General features: G+C 33.7%; 1 protein-coding gene and 1 long non-coding RNA gene across 2 annotated transcripts; one reads left to right on the plus strand and one right to left on the minus strand.

Annotated features, from left to right (window-relative positions):
- Positions 1–1,777: 1,777 nt before the first annotated feature.
- LOC110734689 lies at positions 1,778–7,925 on the plus strand. Its single transcript, XR_002513872.1, has 3 exons — positions 1,778–1,971; positions 5,877–5,951; positions 7,838–7,925. It is a non-coding gene; the product is annotated as an uncharacterized LOC110734689 (long non-coding RNA).
- LOC110734688 (protein DMR6-LIKE OXYGENASE 1-like) lies at positions 6,677–9,256 on the minus strand. The gene is made up of 5 exons (XM_021914829.1): positions 8,607–9,256; positions 8,203–8,503; positions 7,833–8,080; positions 7,256–7,601; positions 6,677–7,136 (listed from the first exon to the last, which is right to left on the minus strand). The coding sequence occupies exons 2-5, from the start codon at positions 8,485–8,487 to the stop codon at positions 6,891–6,893; spliced, it is 1,125 nt and encodes a 374-aa protein (XP_021770521.1). The 5' UTR covers positions 8,488–8,503; positions 8,607–9,256; the 3' UTR covers positions 6,677–6,890.
- Positions 9,257–17,570: the final 8,314 nt, after the last annotated feature.

Consider the following 17,570-nt stretch of genomic DNA (forward strand, 5'->3'; position numbering starts at 1 on the left):
TTTACGTTCTTTATAATGTCATGTTCTTGTCAAACACAAACATATTCTTTTGTCAAACACAAGTATGTTCTTTTTCAAACACTAGCATGTTTTTTTTTGCCATGTTTTTAAAAATATGTCTAATGTTCTTTCCGACATGGTGCACCCGGGTGCACTATACTATTTTCACAATTCTGTTAATGTAATGATGTAAGTCATGTTCTCTTCAGCTTAATTTATGTTTAGTTTAACTCCAATCAGTTCATTTCAGTTTAATTCCCTATTTCCTTCTCTCATAAAATATTCATTTCATCAGTTCAGTTTTCGATTTATTCAATTCTACTCCCTCCGTGATTTTTTAAGTGATACACTTTCCATTTCCGGCCGGGGTTTTTTTTAAGTGATACACTTCCTTTTTTGGCAAAAAAATACATTAAAATATTATGGAAAATTTGTCAGAAAAAACCATTTATAACCACTTTTTTATTGGAAAAAACCTTATAAATTTTTTTTGGCAAATAGAAACCAAATTGTAATTTTTTTTTTTTTGTTGAAGACAACCTGAGGTCTCTAATCACACAATTAACATCTAATTTTCCATTAATCCTTCTAGTTACTAATAATTCTCACTTAAATATTTAATAATTATGTTAATTTATAAATAAAAAAAAAAAACAAAAACAAAAATCACCCCCATCACCACCAGCCAACCACCCTTTCCTTCTCCCCTTCCCGTGGTAGCAGCCCCTTCCCCATCCCCAGCCGCCACCTAGAACCCCCAACCCCTGTCGACCCACCTCCTCCGCCGAATCGACCCCCTCCTTTCCCCTTTACCCTCGCCGCGCGCGACCATCCTCTAAACCTTAACTCGAAAATTCCAACCAATAGAGTGGTTCTAAGGCTGCGACTGCGGCCGAAGTTAGTGCGGTGAGACTTGGGCGGTGCCCAGTGCTGATTGGTGAGTCGGATTATTGACGGTTTGAAGCGTCTTATGATTAAATTGTGGTTGCTGGTATTTGGTGAAGGAAGCAGGTTGTGATGTGTTGTTGTGGAGGGCAGGTCGAAGCAGAGGAGCTTGGCGGGCAGCAGCCAAGGTCGCGAACATGGCAGACCAGCAATGGATTGGACGTTGGTCGCCGAGAGTGGGGGTTAAATGCGGTGGCTGGGATGGGGATGGGGAGGGGGATGGAGTGGCTGATTGGTGGTGGGATGGCGGTGCATTTTTTTTTGTTTTATTTTTTTAATTTATATATTAATTTAATAAGTAAATAGCTAAATGAGAGTAATTAGAATAAATAAGATAAATTAGTGGTTAATTAAGTGAATTAGTGTTCTTGGTTGTCTTCAACAAAAAAAATTTACAATCTGGTTTCTAGTTGCCAAAAAAAATTTTATAAGGTTTTTTCCAACAAAAAAGTTATTATAAATGGTTTTTTTCTGACAAAATTTCCAAATATTATATCTCTCTCCTCTCATGGTCCCCATCCAAACCCACTACTACTTTTTTATTATATCTTTCCTCTCACATTTATTACTTTTCAATAAACTATAAACCCCACTATCTTTCTTTAACAATTTTTTAATACTCTACTACCCCACTTACCTCTTATTTTATTTAAATCAATTAAATTGCCTAAAATTATGTGGCGGTCAAAGTGTATCACTTAAAAAAAACAAGAAGGGAGTATTCAACTTAGTTCATGACTTCATGTAGTATAGACATATAGTGTCTAATTCAAAGTCAAAGTCACAGTCAAACGGTAGAATGTAAAAAATGTTAATTCCATAGACCATAGCGTAGAATCTGAATTTCCACCGTCTCCACAAACAAATTACCCTCACATGGCGGTGAAAAAGACGATGATCAATCTGCAGCAACAACTCTACCAAAATTCCTGGACTATGCTCGAATTCGAACAAATTCTTGAACATCAACGTCTCAAATGGACCCCATTTCTTTTTAGCTACGCCTGTAAATTTGTCAATTTTTAGGTAAAATTGTAACCCTTTTCATTGTTCTTATTATTTTGTCTGCTTTTTATTGTTCTTTGTTCTTTCTTCTTTGTACTATTAATTGCGTGAGAATTTGTCTTGAAATTCGTATTATAGTTGATTAGATTGCTCTTTTAATTAGTGGGTATTAACTGGAACTCTGAATTATTGATTAATTAGTTTATAATTTGAGCAATTTAGTGGGCCATTAATGAATTGTTTATGCTCACTGACATTGCTTCTCGTTGGTTTTCTCCAAGTTCTTTATTGCTTTTTATTTACTGGCGTGGGTAGGAAGCCAATTTTTTAAACCCCCTTGTTATTTGATTAATGTAAGCAATCAACTATGAGGTGCATATGTAGTGTTACTTAATTTGATGGTACGCTTTGGTAACATGAAACCGATGTCGGCTGCGATTCGCTATCTAGTTTAGTTGAACTCATTCGAACGTGTAACATTGAACTATTATTTGTGGCCATGTGGGATGATTAGTGAACTAAGGGAATATTTGAATCTTAAAAATGGAGAATTGAGCTGTTCTTCTCATGCTAGAATTGGGTGTAGTAAATTTAGGCGTTGTTCTCCTCGCTTTATTTTCAATTACTTGAGCCTTATTGCCTTATTGGAGAGATTGTTATATACACCGGGTGTACCGTACACCCATGGGTAATTTATACCCATTTTGATAATTGTTTTTCATTTAATCATCAAATGATGAAGAAAAACTAACCTATGGTTAGTTAGGTGTACGGTACACCCTATTAGGAGTAAGTTTTGTTAAGAATTAATAAGTTTAGATAAGATAATGTAAGGGTTAGTAAGATCAAATAATAGAAGATAAATAAAGAATTGTTAAATGCAACACATTGCGAGGGCTAATAAGTTTTAGTAAGGTCTGATAAGATCTATAGGGCCCAATAGGATAATAATAAATATAAGGGCTAATAAGTTTATTTAAGATAAGATACTTTGGGCTACTAAGCCCGGATAGAATAATATAAGTGAAATTCAGGTAAACAACACAACTCCTCATGTCTTAGAATAATTGAAGATTTGATATATTTTTTTTCACTATACTATATCAATTATTCTGTGATGGAGTATTTTAGTATAGCTTGAAAATGTTATGTTTGGATGCTATCTTACTTGGACTCGGATGAAGTGTTAAATTAGGCACGGGTGTCCAAGCATCGAACTCGCCCATTTTTTATAAAAAAGTTGTGCTTTTAGTTAAAAATGAAGTGTCCAAGTGTCAGTGTCCGACATGTGTCGTGTCGACACAGACACGTGAGGTAAATGAAAGAATCCGAGTAACATAGTTTGGATGTAAAAAGCCAATGATAGGTCTTTATGGCATGGAAAAGAGTTAGTCATACCAATTGCTTCTTTTTTCTCGAGCTAAATTTTGGGTGTTCTCTTCACTTGAATTCTACTTGTTCAAAACTTATTAGACATAAACTTAAAGCATTTGAACTTATTGGCCTGTCTCCAAACTTGTTAGTTGACAATTGAAATAGATATCCCTTAATGATCCTGAACTTATTTGTATCAATTACAAACTTATTGCCTATGAACTTACCTTATATGAACTCATATTATTTTTGTTCGAACTCATTAGCCCAAAATTATCTGAATTGAACTTGATTTAGAATATTAAGTAGAGGATATGTTAGTCAGGCATATGGGTTTGTCCATTGTAGTCCTAACCTGCAATAAGTTACCATCAATTGTGCTGAATTTGGAAACACTACAGCCATTGAGAATTTCTTGGCTTAAACAAAAAACATTGGTGTGAGGAGAATATGTAACTAGATGTCTAGATGTGAGGTTATAGTTTAGAGGCCTCCAACTTTTATTGAAATTTTGTTTGAAATTATTTTGAATGCGGATAAGACTTTTTCATTTAGAAATTTTGTTTGTAAATATTTTGAATGCAGATAAGACTTTTTCATATAACCTGCATTTTATGTTCTTTCGGGAGAATGATGCACGTCATCCTGCTGGATTTAGGATTCTCGGTGAAGTGAGGTGCTTATTCCTTTGAGGAATTTTGATTGTTATTGTAAATGCTATAACAATAAGACATGAAAAAATTATTTATTGTATGATTCGTCGTAGTAGCATATAAGTATTAACCACAATACTTATTATTACTTACCTCGTTGTTTTAGTTGACACGTATTTCTTTTTAAGAAGTTTATTTTTAGTTGGAAGGTTGTTTTTTATTTTTATTTTTTTTATTTTTTTTTTGTTGTGGGTAAGTTTATACCTTACATTTACTAATGTATCCCACTTGATTTATTATTCTCTCTCATTCTCTCTCCTCTCCTTAATTGAACGCGTCAACTAAATAGAAACGGAGGAAGTATTTTTTTTTTTTTTTTTTTATCTTTTTTTAAGTAAAGCTTAAAAGGGTAGTCTGCTTCAAGGTTCTGTAGTGAAAATAATTGTTCTTGAGCTACTCAAGAGTGTCTTAGTTTTGCTATCTATCAAGTTCAGCAATCAGAACAACACCCTTTTTGTAAATATTTTTTTTACTATTATTATTTTTAATGTTCTTGAGGACTGATCATTCCTTGTGAGTTAATTGACTTTAAGTTTAAGGATAAAGAAATCCAGGGATATTTTTTATATTAACAAGCCAAAGGAGCACCCTTTTTTTAATTTTTTTAATTTTTTTTAAATTTTTTTAATTTTTTTTTAAAATTTTTTTTAAATTTTTTTATTTTTAATGTTTATGTATAAGCTTAATGGTCTTGACTCTTGAGGTCTGATCATTCCTTGTGAATCAATTGACTTTAAGATAAGAAATCTTGGAATATTCTGAATAATTAAAAAGCCAAAGGCATACAGGATGTTAAGTATGAGCCTGAATTAGGTAAGAGGTGAAGAAGTTTATACAAAGTAAATAACATCTTATTTTAATTTGTTTGATATAATATTGTGCTACCTAAGATTGTGGTAATGAGAATTAAATTAATCTGTATAACAGTTAAATTGGTTGAATATGAAAGCTGTGCGTCACATGAGTGTCATTAGCTGCGCAAGGCATTTTATTAATTACTTTTTGGAATAGGAGGTAGTTAAAGTATCGCCTTTCCTGTAAAACTTGGGTTTCTGGTCTTTCTACGAGGCTTTTATACATTTATACTTGCTTGCAGCCTTGTAAACTTAATTTTATTACTATGTCTGGTGGGGAATGAATTCTCTTTCACTTACCGAGCTGCTAGTTTGAGGTGTTCTATCTGACTGTTTGTTATCCATGTACACTTTTTATCTTATCATGCAATTCACGTATGTTATTCCTACTCCCTGATATATAGAGCAATTTTATCATTTTCCCTACTCAACTTGGAATCTTGTTTCACCATAAAATATTATATTGAACTTTTGAAGAGTATATATGATTCCTACTCCCTGATATATGGAGTGTATGTGATTCCTTTTTACTGATATGTAGAGCAATTTAAAAGAATTTCCTTGTATTTTGGCGATTGGCACATGATATATAAAATGGTAGCTATTATGTGGAGAAATTACAGCTGGATACGTGACGAGGTAATTTTCTGTCCTGTGGTAGTTTACTAGCATAATTACGGAAATAGGCTGTGAGTATGTGAATCTGAGCTTCAGTTCTCTAACTGTCTACATTCTCTACAATAAGCGTATTCTATAAACTATCAGAGAATATCCTGTAACCTTCTGGGACAAAATAGGGGATGGTTTCCAAGTTTATTGCTAATTCAGATCGGTTCTTGTGCTCTGGGACATTGACAAAGCTTATGAATTTTTTATTATAGAAACAACTGCTTGCCATAGGCAGTGACTTGCAGGATTTAACATATTTTTTTTTATTTACATGCAGGATTTTATACATTTTGATATTTTATCCATTAACTTGCAGGATAGGGACTGTATTTTATAAGATCAGTGTCTAAAATTGGAGCTTCTTCAAATCGTCATGAAAGACACTTGTGAGGTATGAGCTATATATTAATTGAATATTTATATGTAACATTGTATCATTATAATAAAAGGAAATACTTAATGCATCTCTGTCCTATAAATCTATAATAATGAAAACTTGTAAACGCTCCACCAAAAAAATATGTCCAATGTATTTTTCTGGATTCCTGGATATAAATTATGTATCAAAACCATCAATCCTCTTAGTGTGATGATGACAGTCATGAAAATTTGTAATGGGATCCCACTTGTGTAAATATATTTATTGGCAAATGATTTAGCTTGAAAATTTGTGGTTTATTGATTAAAAGTTTTCAGAATCAACTCTATCAAAGACCGTACAGCATCTATGCCTTAAGTCCCAATGTTTATAGTTGCCCAACGCACCAACCTACTACTATTTTGCTTTCTTGAGAGTGCATGCATCTCAGGATTCAGATCTGAATTAGAAAGCCTTCTTTCATTCTCTCTCACCCCTCCCCCCTCCCCCCCCCCCCCCCCCCCCTCTTTTTTTTTTTTTTTAATAGACTTCTTATCTGCTATATATCATTAGTAATTAGGTGATACATGAGTTTATAGTTCGTGTATCTTTCATTTTTTTTATCCAGTGTTTCTTTGCAGTCATGTAATTCTTTTTTTCATGAAATGACTCCTAGCTAACGGCTCTGTTAAACTTGATGTCATCTGTCAGCCAGGAGTTAATAGTTGAGTATAAAAAAGTTTGGACTACATTGACAGTTGAGAAACAATTAGTAATGTGATATTCTTAGTTCCAAAAATAATTTAGTTAACTTGTTGTAATTGCTTTGCTTGGACTGTTCTAAATACAATTTTCCTTGATCACTGAGATGAAAAAATTGATAATAGTTAGGCATATTCTATATTTATCATGTACAGGAATTTCTAAACGGTTCCTTGGTTGACAGTCTTGACATGCATATTTTTCTGCATTTCAATCGAGTTTTCTGGACTCTAGAAAAGCCTTCTTCTTTGGTTCACATGATGAAACATACTCAAGGAAAGTGGCAAAATCTGTGTCCTTGTAACGCCTTGGATTATTTTTGTTAATAAGTTTGGGTGAAGGTTGAATAACACGCTCGAAAGGAAGACTGTGAAGAGATGCTACAATTACACGTGTTTTCTCTTGATTCACTAGTACTCTGTGTAGCACACTCCTATACTTTCCATTGCTAAATATCTGTAGCAAAATAAAATCAAAATCTGCATTTAGTTTACTGTAACATAACTGTTCCAACTTCCAACAATGCAAGTAAACATATATTTGTTTGTTTTTATGGAATTGATGGAAGAATCTACCTCTAGATGATTACCAATATTTACAACAAAAGCATTTGGGATCGGATCAACTGTCAACCATTTTTCTTCAAACTGTATTTGTAAACCCTTGACTTCATCCTGGAGAAGAAGGGTTAGGAAGCCATAGTCTGAATGTGGTGGCATCCCCAGTGTGAGTTCAGGTTCTGGGCACGGTGGATAGCAATTTGCCACCATCATCTGGCTCCCCTCTTGAAATTCTTGCAAAACTTCATTTTGTTCTGCTATATTCATTTCTGCATTCCACAGTCCAAGGCTCTCTAGGATGGCCCTCATTAGCATCAAAAACAGGTTTCTAGTTTGCGTTGAGTAAGCAGCTGCCTGATCCCTATAGAAGAATTTAAAAAAGTAATTAGGATTTTTATTTTTATTTTAAAATTCTTGGAGGGCAATTTAAGACCACTAATTCTACTTGTTTATTCTCAAAAAGGAAAGGCAGCCACAAAATCTATCCTCTGCTGGCTGTCCTACTGCTTAAACGAATCATTGCGTTGTAAAATAATCATCAAGTGGGTAGGGTTGCATAAAAATATTAATTGTATGTTATCTCTGTTACTACCTCAGGTCTTCTGGTGAAGAGGGCCAGAGTGAAAAGACATCTGGTACGGGGTGGCAAACAAGCTTCAGAAAGTCTCTCCAACAGTAGTTTCCGTCTTTGTTCTGATTAAAGCTTGTTCCATATCGGACTGGTGCTTTCATATCTGTGGACATGTACTTGTGTCGTTCCTCGAATGGGAGCTCAAAAAATCTTTTGCATACATCAGTCATACTGCTAATAGAATCTGTGGGAATGCCATGATTTACTACCTGCAGCAACATGTTAAATGGTAAGTTTTATGCTTAAATATTTATGATTAGCTTCAGATCTTAGCATGAAAGCAATTGTGGGAATGGTGCATTGTGGTGCTTAAGGGTTGTAGCTGACCAACCTGAAAGAAACCATATCGTTCACAAGCATTAGTAAGGGATTTGAGCACTTGAGACCGGTTAGGTCCTTGTAGTTCAGCAAAGTCTATGACTGGAAGTTTGATGTTTGTTTCCTGAATATGTGATTCTTTTCTCATGTTTGGACGGTCTGGGATGGGAAAGATGTACTTGTTTGGAACTTTCTTGATTCCATTCTCATGGAGATGCCTCACACCTTTCTGGTATTGGTTTTCTGATTGGCTGTCTCTCATCTTCTTTTCTGATTGTAGCGAGATTGCCGGAGACATTAGTTTGAACAGATTCCTGTGACATGCATAAATAAAAGGTCAATTATATAAACATGTACGGAATAGCAGATGAGAGAAGGGGAGGATAAAGTCAACGCTGTATTAAGTACTACCCGTACCTTTCTTTTATGGATGAATGAATACAATGAAGGAAAGTTCACAAGTAATTTGTTTGAGATTTATGATAATGCAGCACTCAATTTATAGAAGTGGCTTAGCAAGGCTACGTCAAAACAACAGTTGCAAGTTTTTGAAAACCAGCACTTTGGAAAACCAGCTTTGGTATATATTTTTATTAGCAAGGGGGTGGGGGCACCAAGTCCAGAAAAACCATCACCGGATTATTTAATTCAAGCAAAGCAATCTTTCCTATATAGTATGACCATTGACCAAAGTTTGGGTCAAAGAACGAGTTCGTGGGGTCCTAGGCTTTCTCCATCTTTGTACTACCAAATAATGTCAAGGCTTAATTTATTATTCCCCTTGATGTAGTTCTCACTTGAATATTTTATGAGTCATGCAACTGGCTGACTTTTGGCATAATGTTTTTTAAAAAATATAAATTAAAATAGGGTCTATATCTTATGTAGGCTGTCTATTGTGTTGAAGTCCTAATCATGTCATCAAACTCTTTTAATTCAGTGTATCTTTTCGGATGCTCAAGCTAAAAAACTGATGCTTAATAATTGCTCAAGTTGTGATGTTTTATGCTGGACAGCAAAGTAAAGAACAGTAGTTATGGACAAATTACAACTTTCCCTGCATTTAAATTGGTATATCATTGTTGGTGTGTGGGTTTGGTGCTAATACTGCTAACACTAAGTCCAATGACCCGGGTAGGAGTTCTACTGCAGAAGTTTAGAGTAGTAAATTCTGAGAATATTGAAACCCATTCATTTGAACACCTATTTGTAATTTATTTACTTCTTGACATATCCTTTATGTCATAAGTTACCTAGTCGTACTTTAAAGCATGCTTGACATATGACTGGTTTTGTTTGGTAATAGTAAATTTTCCGCAGGCAATATTCATCAGAATCGGCACTCAGCAACTGGGGTTTTCCGTCCCGCAGCGTGTATAGAGAAAGTATGTAATTAGTAGAATCTTCCCCCTAACCTGTATTCAATGACAACATATATGGCCATGCATCAATCAACTGAGTTTATTATGAATTTTGTTTGACAATGTCAGAATATTTGGGAATTTTTTGCAACTTGCACTTGTATTGACTTCTGCATATTAAATCAGTTGACTGGTATTGTTGGTGTTAAGTTTATAACATCCTGCATATTAAGTTTATGACCATATTGAGGAAACCAATTAACCAATACTCTTTTTACTAATTAAACTATATGTGGTGACTGGTGACTCTAGAGAATTTAATTATCTTTTAGCTATTGCAAAAGGCATTTACAGATTTAGGTGACATTACATAGCTGATTGGCTAGGAAGAGATAAAACCAAAAAAAAAAAAAAAAAAGAAAAAAAAGATAAATGTTGGGAAGATAAGGAGTGGCTCTAAAAAAGTGCAATAATGAGATTTGGCTAAGGTTGCAATGTGGCTCTAATATCATTATGTGGGACAAGAATTTCAAAGTACTATTCTTTGTCCTATGGCAGACACTGGTCCATTTTGCTTTCTAATTTTGGTGCACCTTTTTGTTTTTGTTTTTTATTTTTTATTTTTTATTTTTTTCCTGCTTGATTGATTTGTTCAATGTTTCTAGTATTTACTTTCTATATGATTGTGAAAATCTTGATATTGGGTGCTTCTGCCAGTTGCTGTATGCGAAAGGGGATATATAAAGTGCATTGTTGATAAAATAAGTGATTCCTTATTCTCTATTAGTTGGCTTGATCCGTTGTATATGCTGTGTAACTTACATAGGGTAATTTGAAGTTGGGAAAATAAATTAGTTGTTTATCTTTGCTATAATGAAAATTTTCAAATGCTATTATTGTTATTTTTCTAATTTTCACTCGCTTTTATTTTATCCCTTTTATAACAATCTTTTATTCTTTAAAATTTATCATCTCTTAACCCACCTTAAGAACTATTATTTTGAAGAATTTCTTACTCTCGTATCTCTCTCCTCCTAAAAGTGAAAGTAACCATAAGTTTCGTATTTTCTATCGGAGTTGAGAACTCAAGAAGATGGAGTAATTACTCTGTTTTTAAATTGTTCATATTATTATAAAAAAACTAGGGCGCTTAACAACATCATGACCTTTATGATCATTAGTTGTTAATATCAATTTTATGTAATGGAGATTTACCTTTTATCTTTTTTGTTAGAGGTAAAGAGTGTGATTTCCTATGTGATTTTGCAAGAACATTCTTGGTCCAGTTTCCATGGTAATGCACTAATGCTTACTCGTTCTCAAGATCTCTCTCTCTTTCTAATAATTTATTAATAGAAAGGAATTAATCTTATTTCAAAATTAGATAGTATTTGTTTTTATATCACCTATTTTATGAGTCATTACAATAACTAACACACAATTAGCTTTAGATTTTTAGAAGGCACTGATAATATAACCTTAAGGTATGGATATTCTTGTATGACCCTTGTATTTGGAAGTTTGGATGAATTATCATATTGGATCATAGAGGCATATGGCTGGAGTCTGACAGATTGCAAAAAAATTATATCTTGATCACCCACTCTCCCCCTCATCTCCTTTTCTTGTGGATACTCCATTCTTATTGTCATTTTCTATATATTAAGCCTCTTTTATTATCATTTTCTGATAAAGGAAAGAAAATATCCCCTGTGCCCAACTACAATGTCAATAATTGCCATATAGGGATGTGCATAAGATGGAACATTAATTTTTGATGGTTATAAAAAAAGGCTTGGCATTGATATTTATCTTAATACTTTTCTTACCAAGCTAATATTAGTGATTATTGGAATTTGAAGATTGTTCAAAATAGTGTATTGACAGGCAAGTGCTTTGGTTTTTGCCTTTGTGGAGATGATCTGTGAACTATCTTTTCATTTCATCTCAGAGTCTTAATTTCGACACAACATGGGTTGGACTCTTCAATACCTAATACCCCCTTCGTCCCATAACATAGTTCCGTTTTCCTATTTTGAAGAACCAAAATGTTGTTCCTATTTCTATTTTTGGATAGTATGTAAAGACCATTATACCCTCTTTTTATTCATTTCCTAATTTACCCTTGAATTTTGCACATGCCTTTGTATTTTTTTTCCACTTTCTCTCCCTAACTTTAGTCTATGATTGTACTTTTCACTTTTATTAATGTACTTTATCTACTCTCTCCTTCTATTTCTTAAATACCGTGAAAAAACACAAACATGAACTATATTATGGGACGGAGGGAGTAAAGAATTTTCTCAATTTTCACACAAATCTTTTTAAAAAAGATCAACTATTATTTCTCTTCTCTCTTTGAATATGAATAATACCAAACTGGCTGACTGCTACCATCTCCTACAGTGCTAACTCAATGCCTCTAAATAGGCTTCTGCCAATGGAAGCAACGTATACATGGAGCTTTGTGCGTACAATTGGACCACTAGGGACCTTTTTTCTAACAAGAGCCTGTGATTTGATTGATAGTTATGAAAATTTTAATCATCTTCATTGTCATTTTCGTTGTTGTGTTAAATGTTCATGTGTTGATTCCGCTCTTAGTATTATGCAAGTATGTGATTGCAAGTGGTAGGAAGTTTCTACAAAGTTAGTCTATCTATAGTGAGGAATCAACACTTCCTTTTAAAAGGTACTCTTGGCCTAGTATTAGCAATCTCATTGTCCCAACCCTTTATGATTTAGAAACCACCATAATTTCCCCAAAACACCCTTTATAATAGTTTTCTTCTTTCTAAACTCTTTCATTGCATTTTAATTATGGCTATGTTTTCTTATAATCTGTTTTTGTTTTAAGGGAATGTGACACCTTTTACTGACAATTTTACAGAGTAGAGGTGACATTATTTTCGGACGGAGGGAATAATATGAAAATATATAATCAATGTCATAATTAGTCACGTTTAGTGGGTCCTGGCGGGATATTAAACATCGGCTTATCTGGTGCATCACAGCTGTTGGCCTAAAAAGTTAATTTAGGCTGGTGGTGATATGGTTTATTTATTTATTTTTATTCTGTAATAGTGCATGGCATCATGTTCAGTGACAGTCCAAGAGTTTTGGTAGATTCAAGTACTATTTAATTGGCCTTTCCTACGTGGATTAAGTGATGCTCTCTCTTCATGGTTGTCCTTAATGTACGTTTTACAACCAGGAGCTCCTGACTTGGTTTTTGATTCTATTTCTAATAATTAAGATGCTCTACAGCATCTAATTTGTTTATGTTCTTTGTTTTTGGTAGTTTCCTTGTAAGGTAAGTACCCTTTTCTTTGGTTAGTGTGCCTTTAAAATAATAGTTTGAGACACAAGTGACATTTGACTCTTTTGAAGGTATGTGAACTTTTGAAGCTAAGGGTATAAGCTGAACCTAAGCTAACACTTGGGTTTGATTATAATTATAGAACTATCTGATTTGGACACATGGTTTAGTGACTCTTTATTTCCATCCTCACGCTTGCTTTTCCAGTGATCTGTCTCTGACAACCTTTATGTTCACTGGTTCATGGTTGAGGCCAGAATGGTGTTCTACAAATGTAGCTATTACTTCACCTTCGTCATTTTTGAATTGTAAACCACTCTAATCCTTTGCTAAGTCCTTCCTTGTTTGCCTTGCTGTACTTATTCAAACATGTGTTCTGACACCTTAACTGACTTGGAAACTTGGAATTTGTCTTTGAAGCAAATGGAACTAATTGGAAAGTTAAACGAGTCCTTGTTGGAAAGTTTCAAGTTTCAACAAAGTCCAATGCTTCAACAAGTTTTTACTAATCAATCTTTTCATAGTGTTTTAATGTTCCGGTTTTTTTATTTTATTTTGTTTATTTTGTGGAAAATTCTGTTATTTGAAACCCTTATTCTTTTCCTTTTGCCTTATTGTTTACCTTAGCTTTTTGGCCCTTATTCAAACTTATCTATATATCAACCTATTGAACTTTTTATTTTTAATTATTTTGGTAGGAAAGTATTAATTCTCAAATGTGGCCGTCTTAGCCTTGTACGCCGCAGAAATATAATACCTCTGTGAGTCCTTGCTCGCTCATTCCCGTTTTTCTTAACTTATATTTATGTTTGTACAGTATCTCTATGCTTCATAGTTTGCTCTCAATAAAATTTGAAATTGAGTTGCAATAAAATATGAAGATGAATGGTTTAGTTAACATTTATGGTCTCATGCTAGTGCTTGTTACCTGTGAACATGTGATGGCCATGTCTTTTTGCACAATACACATTGATTAGAAGTTGAAATTGCAAGACTTCTGTATTTGAAGATCTGGCATGTCTTATAAGCAACTTATCTATATATGGTTTTTGATATGATTTAGAATAAATAGAGCTATGCTAATGCTCCCAATTAGGAAAACAACCCGTTTGATTGGTGGTAATAAATCAAGTTGATAAATGTCACTTTCTAACTTGTAAAAAAGTTACATGTCATTGTTAATGGTAATGCTAAAGCAAGTGTTTTTCTTTATAAATGATATTTTACCGCTTAATACCACCCTCTTCTTTACTGGTATATGATGGTAATGAAAATTACAGAAAAATAGATATTATTGTAAACATTAACGTGTGATTTTGCTTATGGAAACAGCTCCAAATTTTCTGAAGCATAAACTGCTACATCTACAGAGAAAGGGGGGGGGGAGGCATGATTCTACGAATGACTTGACACCTTCAAATGTTCAATGAAGGAAGACTTTCCAGAACACTTCCTGGAAATGTTGCTTCAAGATGCACAAAAGTTATTTGATAGAAAAAGTCCGTTTATTAAGTCAATCAAACCAGCTCTAAAAAGTCGATCCTTACTGCTAGCAGCGACAGCTTCATTGAAGGCTGTAGTTATCAGCTCATCTGAAAGTCTTAATAGAAAAGCTCGTGTTTTAATTACTTTGTCCTTTTATCCACATTAGGTGCATTATTTTCTGCCACATCACTACCGGGTATTTTATTCAGAGCTACATTATTTTTCATTTATTTTAATAAACCTTTTTTGTCCACATGCAATTGCGTAGTTTTTTTATGACTTGGTAAGTTCATTTTCCTATTTTCTTATTAATTAAAATATAATTATTTATATTTCATTTTTTTATATCCATTATCATGTTTTGTGTGTAAATGTATTTTACATAATTGTTTTGTTCACAAATAAGTGTCATTTTACTCTTTGACCTTTAAATACGCTTATTAATCAATTTAATTTTCATATATATAGAGTTTAATATGACGACTAAATGTCGAGAGATATTCTTTTGCCACTTTTTAATAGGTCTGTCATTTGAAAATATGTTAATCTGAATATCCTTTTTAAACAATTGGGTTGGACTTCTAGCTTTCAAACAAAAATAAGCAATGAGGGTAATGACTAATGAGTATGTCCATTTCCTTCAGTAAGAAATGATACTCCTGTTGCTGAGTGTGTATGCTTGTCCTTTAGTTAAGCTGCCATACCCAATGCCCTTGATATTATTATTTATTTGCATGGGACTTCTGACTTTTTAAAATTTCAGTACTTTAAGGAGATTAATGTATTTGTATCAGGCGTTTACTTTCTGTTTTTATTAATGTTTGGTATACAGGCGTTTACTTTCTGTTTTAATAATTTTTGGGATACAGGCGTTTACTTTGTTTATACATAAGCATTGTATATTATTAATTAAAATGTCAATGGTACCGTATGTCTTAGTTTACCTATTCAATAATTGTTGTATTATAGAATTATGCTTACAGGTGATGCTGCTACTTTGGTTCTAGGGCATTTGGCCAAATTTAGCTAATGAATAATTGGCACGTGGCACAACTAAGTCCTGTTTTTGATAGGTGGGAGCTTTACTTGCAAGAAGAAATTTGGTGCTGAATAGGAATACATTAGAAGACTGGGAATTATATGTCAATGCTGAGAGAGAGGTTAGAGGTAGCATCATTATGTTTATATTTAATTTTGCCATTATGAGGCTGCATTTTCTTGCTTGACCATTAAATTATTGCCTAATTGTGTCTGTTTTATGTAACAGTATACGGATGAATCCACTCTATCTTATTTTATTTATAAGTTTCACCTAATTTTTGGTACATGGAATGGGTTTGGGATCAAAGATACGTAGTCTTGACAAATTAGTCCAAAAATGTCCCATTGTCCCAATTTATACATTTTTGGTTGATCAGATCATAGTTTGATGGTGGGAATTAGTTCATTAGGGGATACTGTATTTGTTTTGATGCCTTGGCGGTTCTTAAATCGTGCTTGTTGTTTGTTTATGTATGTTGAATCTTAGGCACAGTTAGATTGGATTTTGAAGGTTGTATGAGAATAGTGTGTGAGGTGTGAGCAATTTGAGGATCTTACTGAGAGTCAACTAATCATCTTTGTTTGGTTATTGACAATCAATAGTTCTGAAACCTTGTTCAAGTATAAAAACTATCATTAACACTTAAAGTGAGCAAGAATGCTATCATTTGGTCTGGCTCTAGTGTTAATTCAACATTCATTTCTGTAAGTTGCCTTATTTTGTGCAACTTGATGTGTTGCTCGACGCTCAACTCAAAATGTGACTTTATGTTAGAGACATTCAAGGTTTTAGATCTTCTAACTATTGAAACTATTGCAACTTGATGTCTTGTATAAACATTTATCCTTGCACTAAACACCATGGTTGATCAGAATGGAGGTAAGTTAGGTGTTCCTCTTGCCTAGTTAGAACTTATAGTTAAGCCCCCTGCCCTAACCACCACCAAATATCTGTGAAGACATGTGAACTCTTATGATATACTCGAAGTCAGGTCTTATTTTTAGGACACCAAACAGAGATTTTGTGCGTATCAGAGCTATGGTGTTTGAGATAAAAGCCTCTAATTTGGGCAAAATCTGTGTTGACAACACTTAGTTTGCACTGTCAACACCAATTATCTAGACTTCGCCACACTCTCTGATTGCCAAAATTTCTGACTATGTCACATGCCCTTAAAGTTTTCTTTCTCTCTCCTTTCCTCGCAGCTCAAAATGCATTGTAATTTTTTTGGTTGATGTCTACTTTTACTGTTCTTTGAGAAGAGAAGAGGGGTGGGGGGTAAACATTACGTGATGTTAATGCTATTGAGGGGAGAATTTGTCGGAAAATCAGGCCTTGCTCTCAATCTCCTCTATTACCAAGATTAGATCAACATAAAATTTTGGTTTTTGAGGATTCTTAAATGTAACCTGAATATCTGTCTGATTTGACTTCATATTATTCTCTCCAGTTTTATTAGAAAAATATGGGATAGATCCATTCACCTTTTTATCTAGCTAGTCCCTATGAAAGTTGTGCATTCTTTATGTTTAAGATAAATACCTATATGAACACAAAAATAAATAAAATTCAGCCTGTTTTTAAGGGGAGCTATACTTTGGCATGTTTGTTCCTCCTATGGCTATGGGGACCTTTGCAGCTTGATGGGTTGCACCACTCAACTGTGACAATGTGCTCTTAACTGGTTTTATGACGTAGGAAAACTCATTCCTTAATCATCATATTTTTTAGCTAATTATATTTGTTTCTATTTCTCAATTCTCCTTTACAGTCTAAGGACATATTACTTTGAGACTATGACTGAATTTTAGCACTGTGTTATATATTCCTTTTGAGGTATTGCACAAGCTTTGGATCCTTTCTTATAGATACCTTTGATATGCTTCTACCCATTAATTTTCCCTTTATGTGGTGTTTATACAGTTAGCTTAGTTGATTCCATGGTTCTACTGGCAAATATACTGTATGTTAGCTAGTATCTGTCTCCCATATGTTCTAACTACATAAGGAGCTTGTAGGATGAGATGATTTGAGTCATTGTGTGCTGCAGCCATGTTGTGTTTTGATGGGTAGACAGTTGATTGTGAGAGCTTCGGTTGAGCTAGTTTTAAAGTATTAGGAACAGAACCTTATGAATCATATGAATCCTGGTTCAAAGCCCAGCACTGCTTACA

The sequence above is a fragment of the Chenopodium quinoa genome, unplaced genomic scaffold (genome assembly GCF_001683475.1).
Source record: "Chenopodium quinoa cultivar QQ74 unplaced genomic scaffold, ASM168347v1, whole genome shotgun sequence".
In the NCBI taxonomy this organism is placed as follows: Eukaryota; Viridiplantae; Streptophyta; class Magnoliopsida; order Caryophyllales; family Amaranthaceae; genus Chenopodium; species Chenopodium quinoa.

Coding starts and splice junctions, on each gene's coding strand:
- LOC110734688 (XM_021914829.1), bottom strand. CDS start 8,487: ATGTCTCCGGCAATCTCGCTACAATCAGAAAAGAAGATGAGAGACAGC. Junction 8,081..8,202: donor AACGATATGGTTTCTTTCAG/GTTGGTCAGCTA, acceptor ATGTTGCTGCAG/GTAGTAAATCATGGCATTCC. Junction 7,602..7,832: donor TCTTCACCAGAAGACCTGAG/GTAGTAACAGAG, acceptor ATTCTTCTATAG/GGATCAGGCAGCTGCTTACT.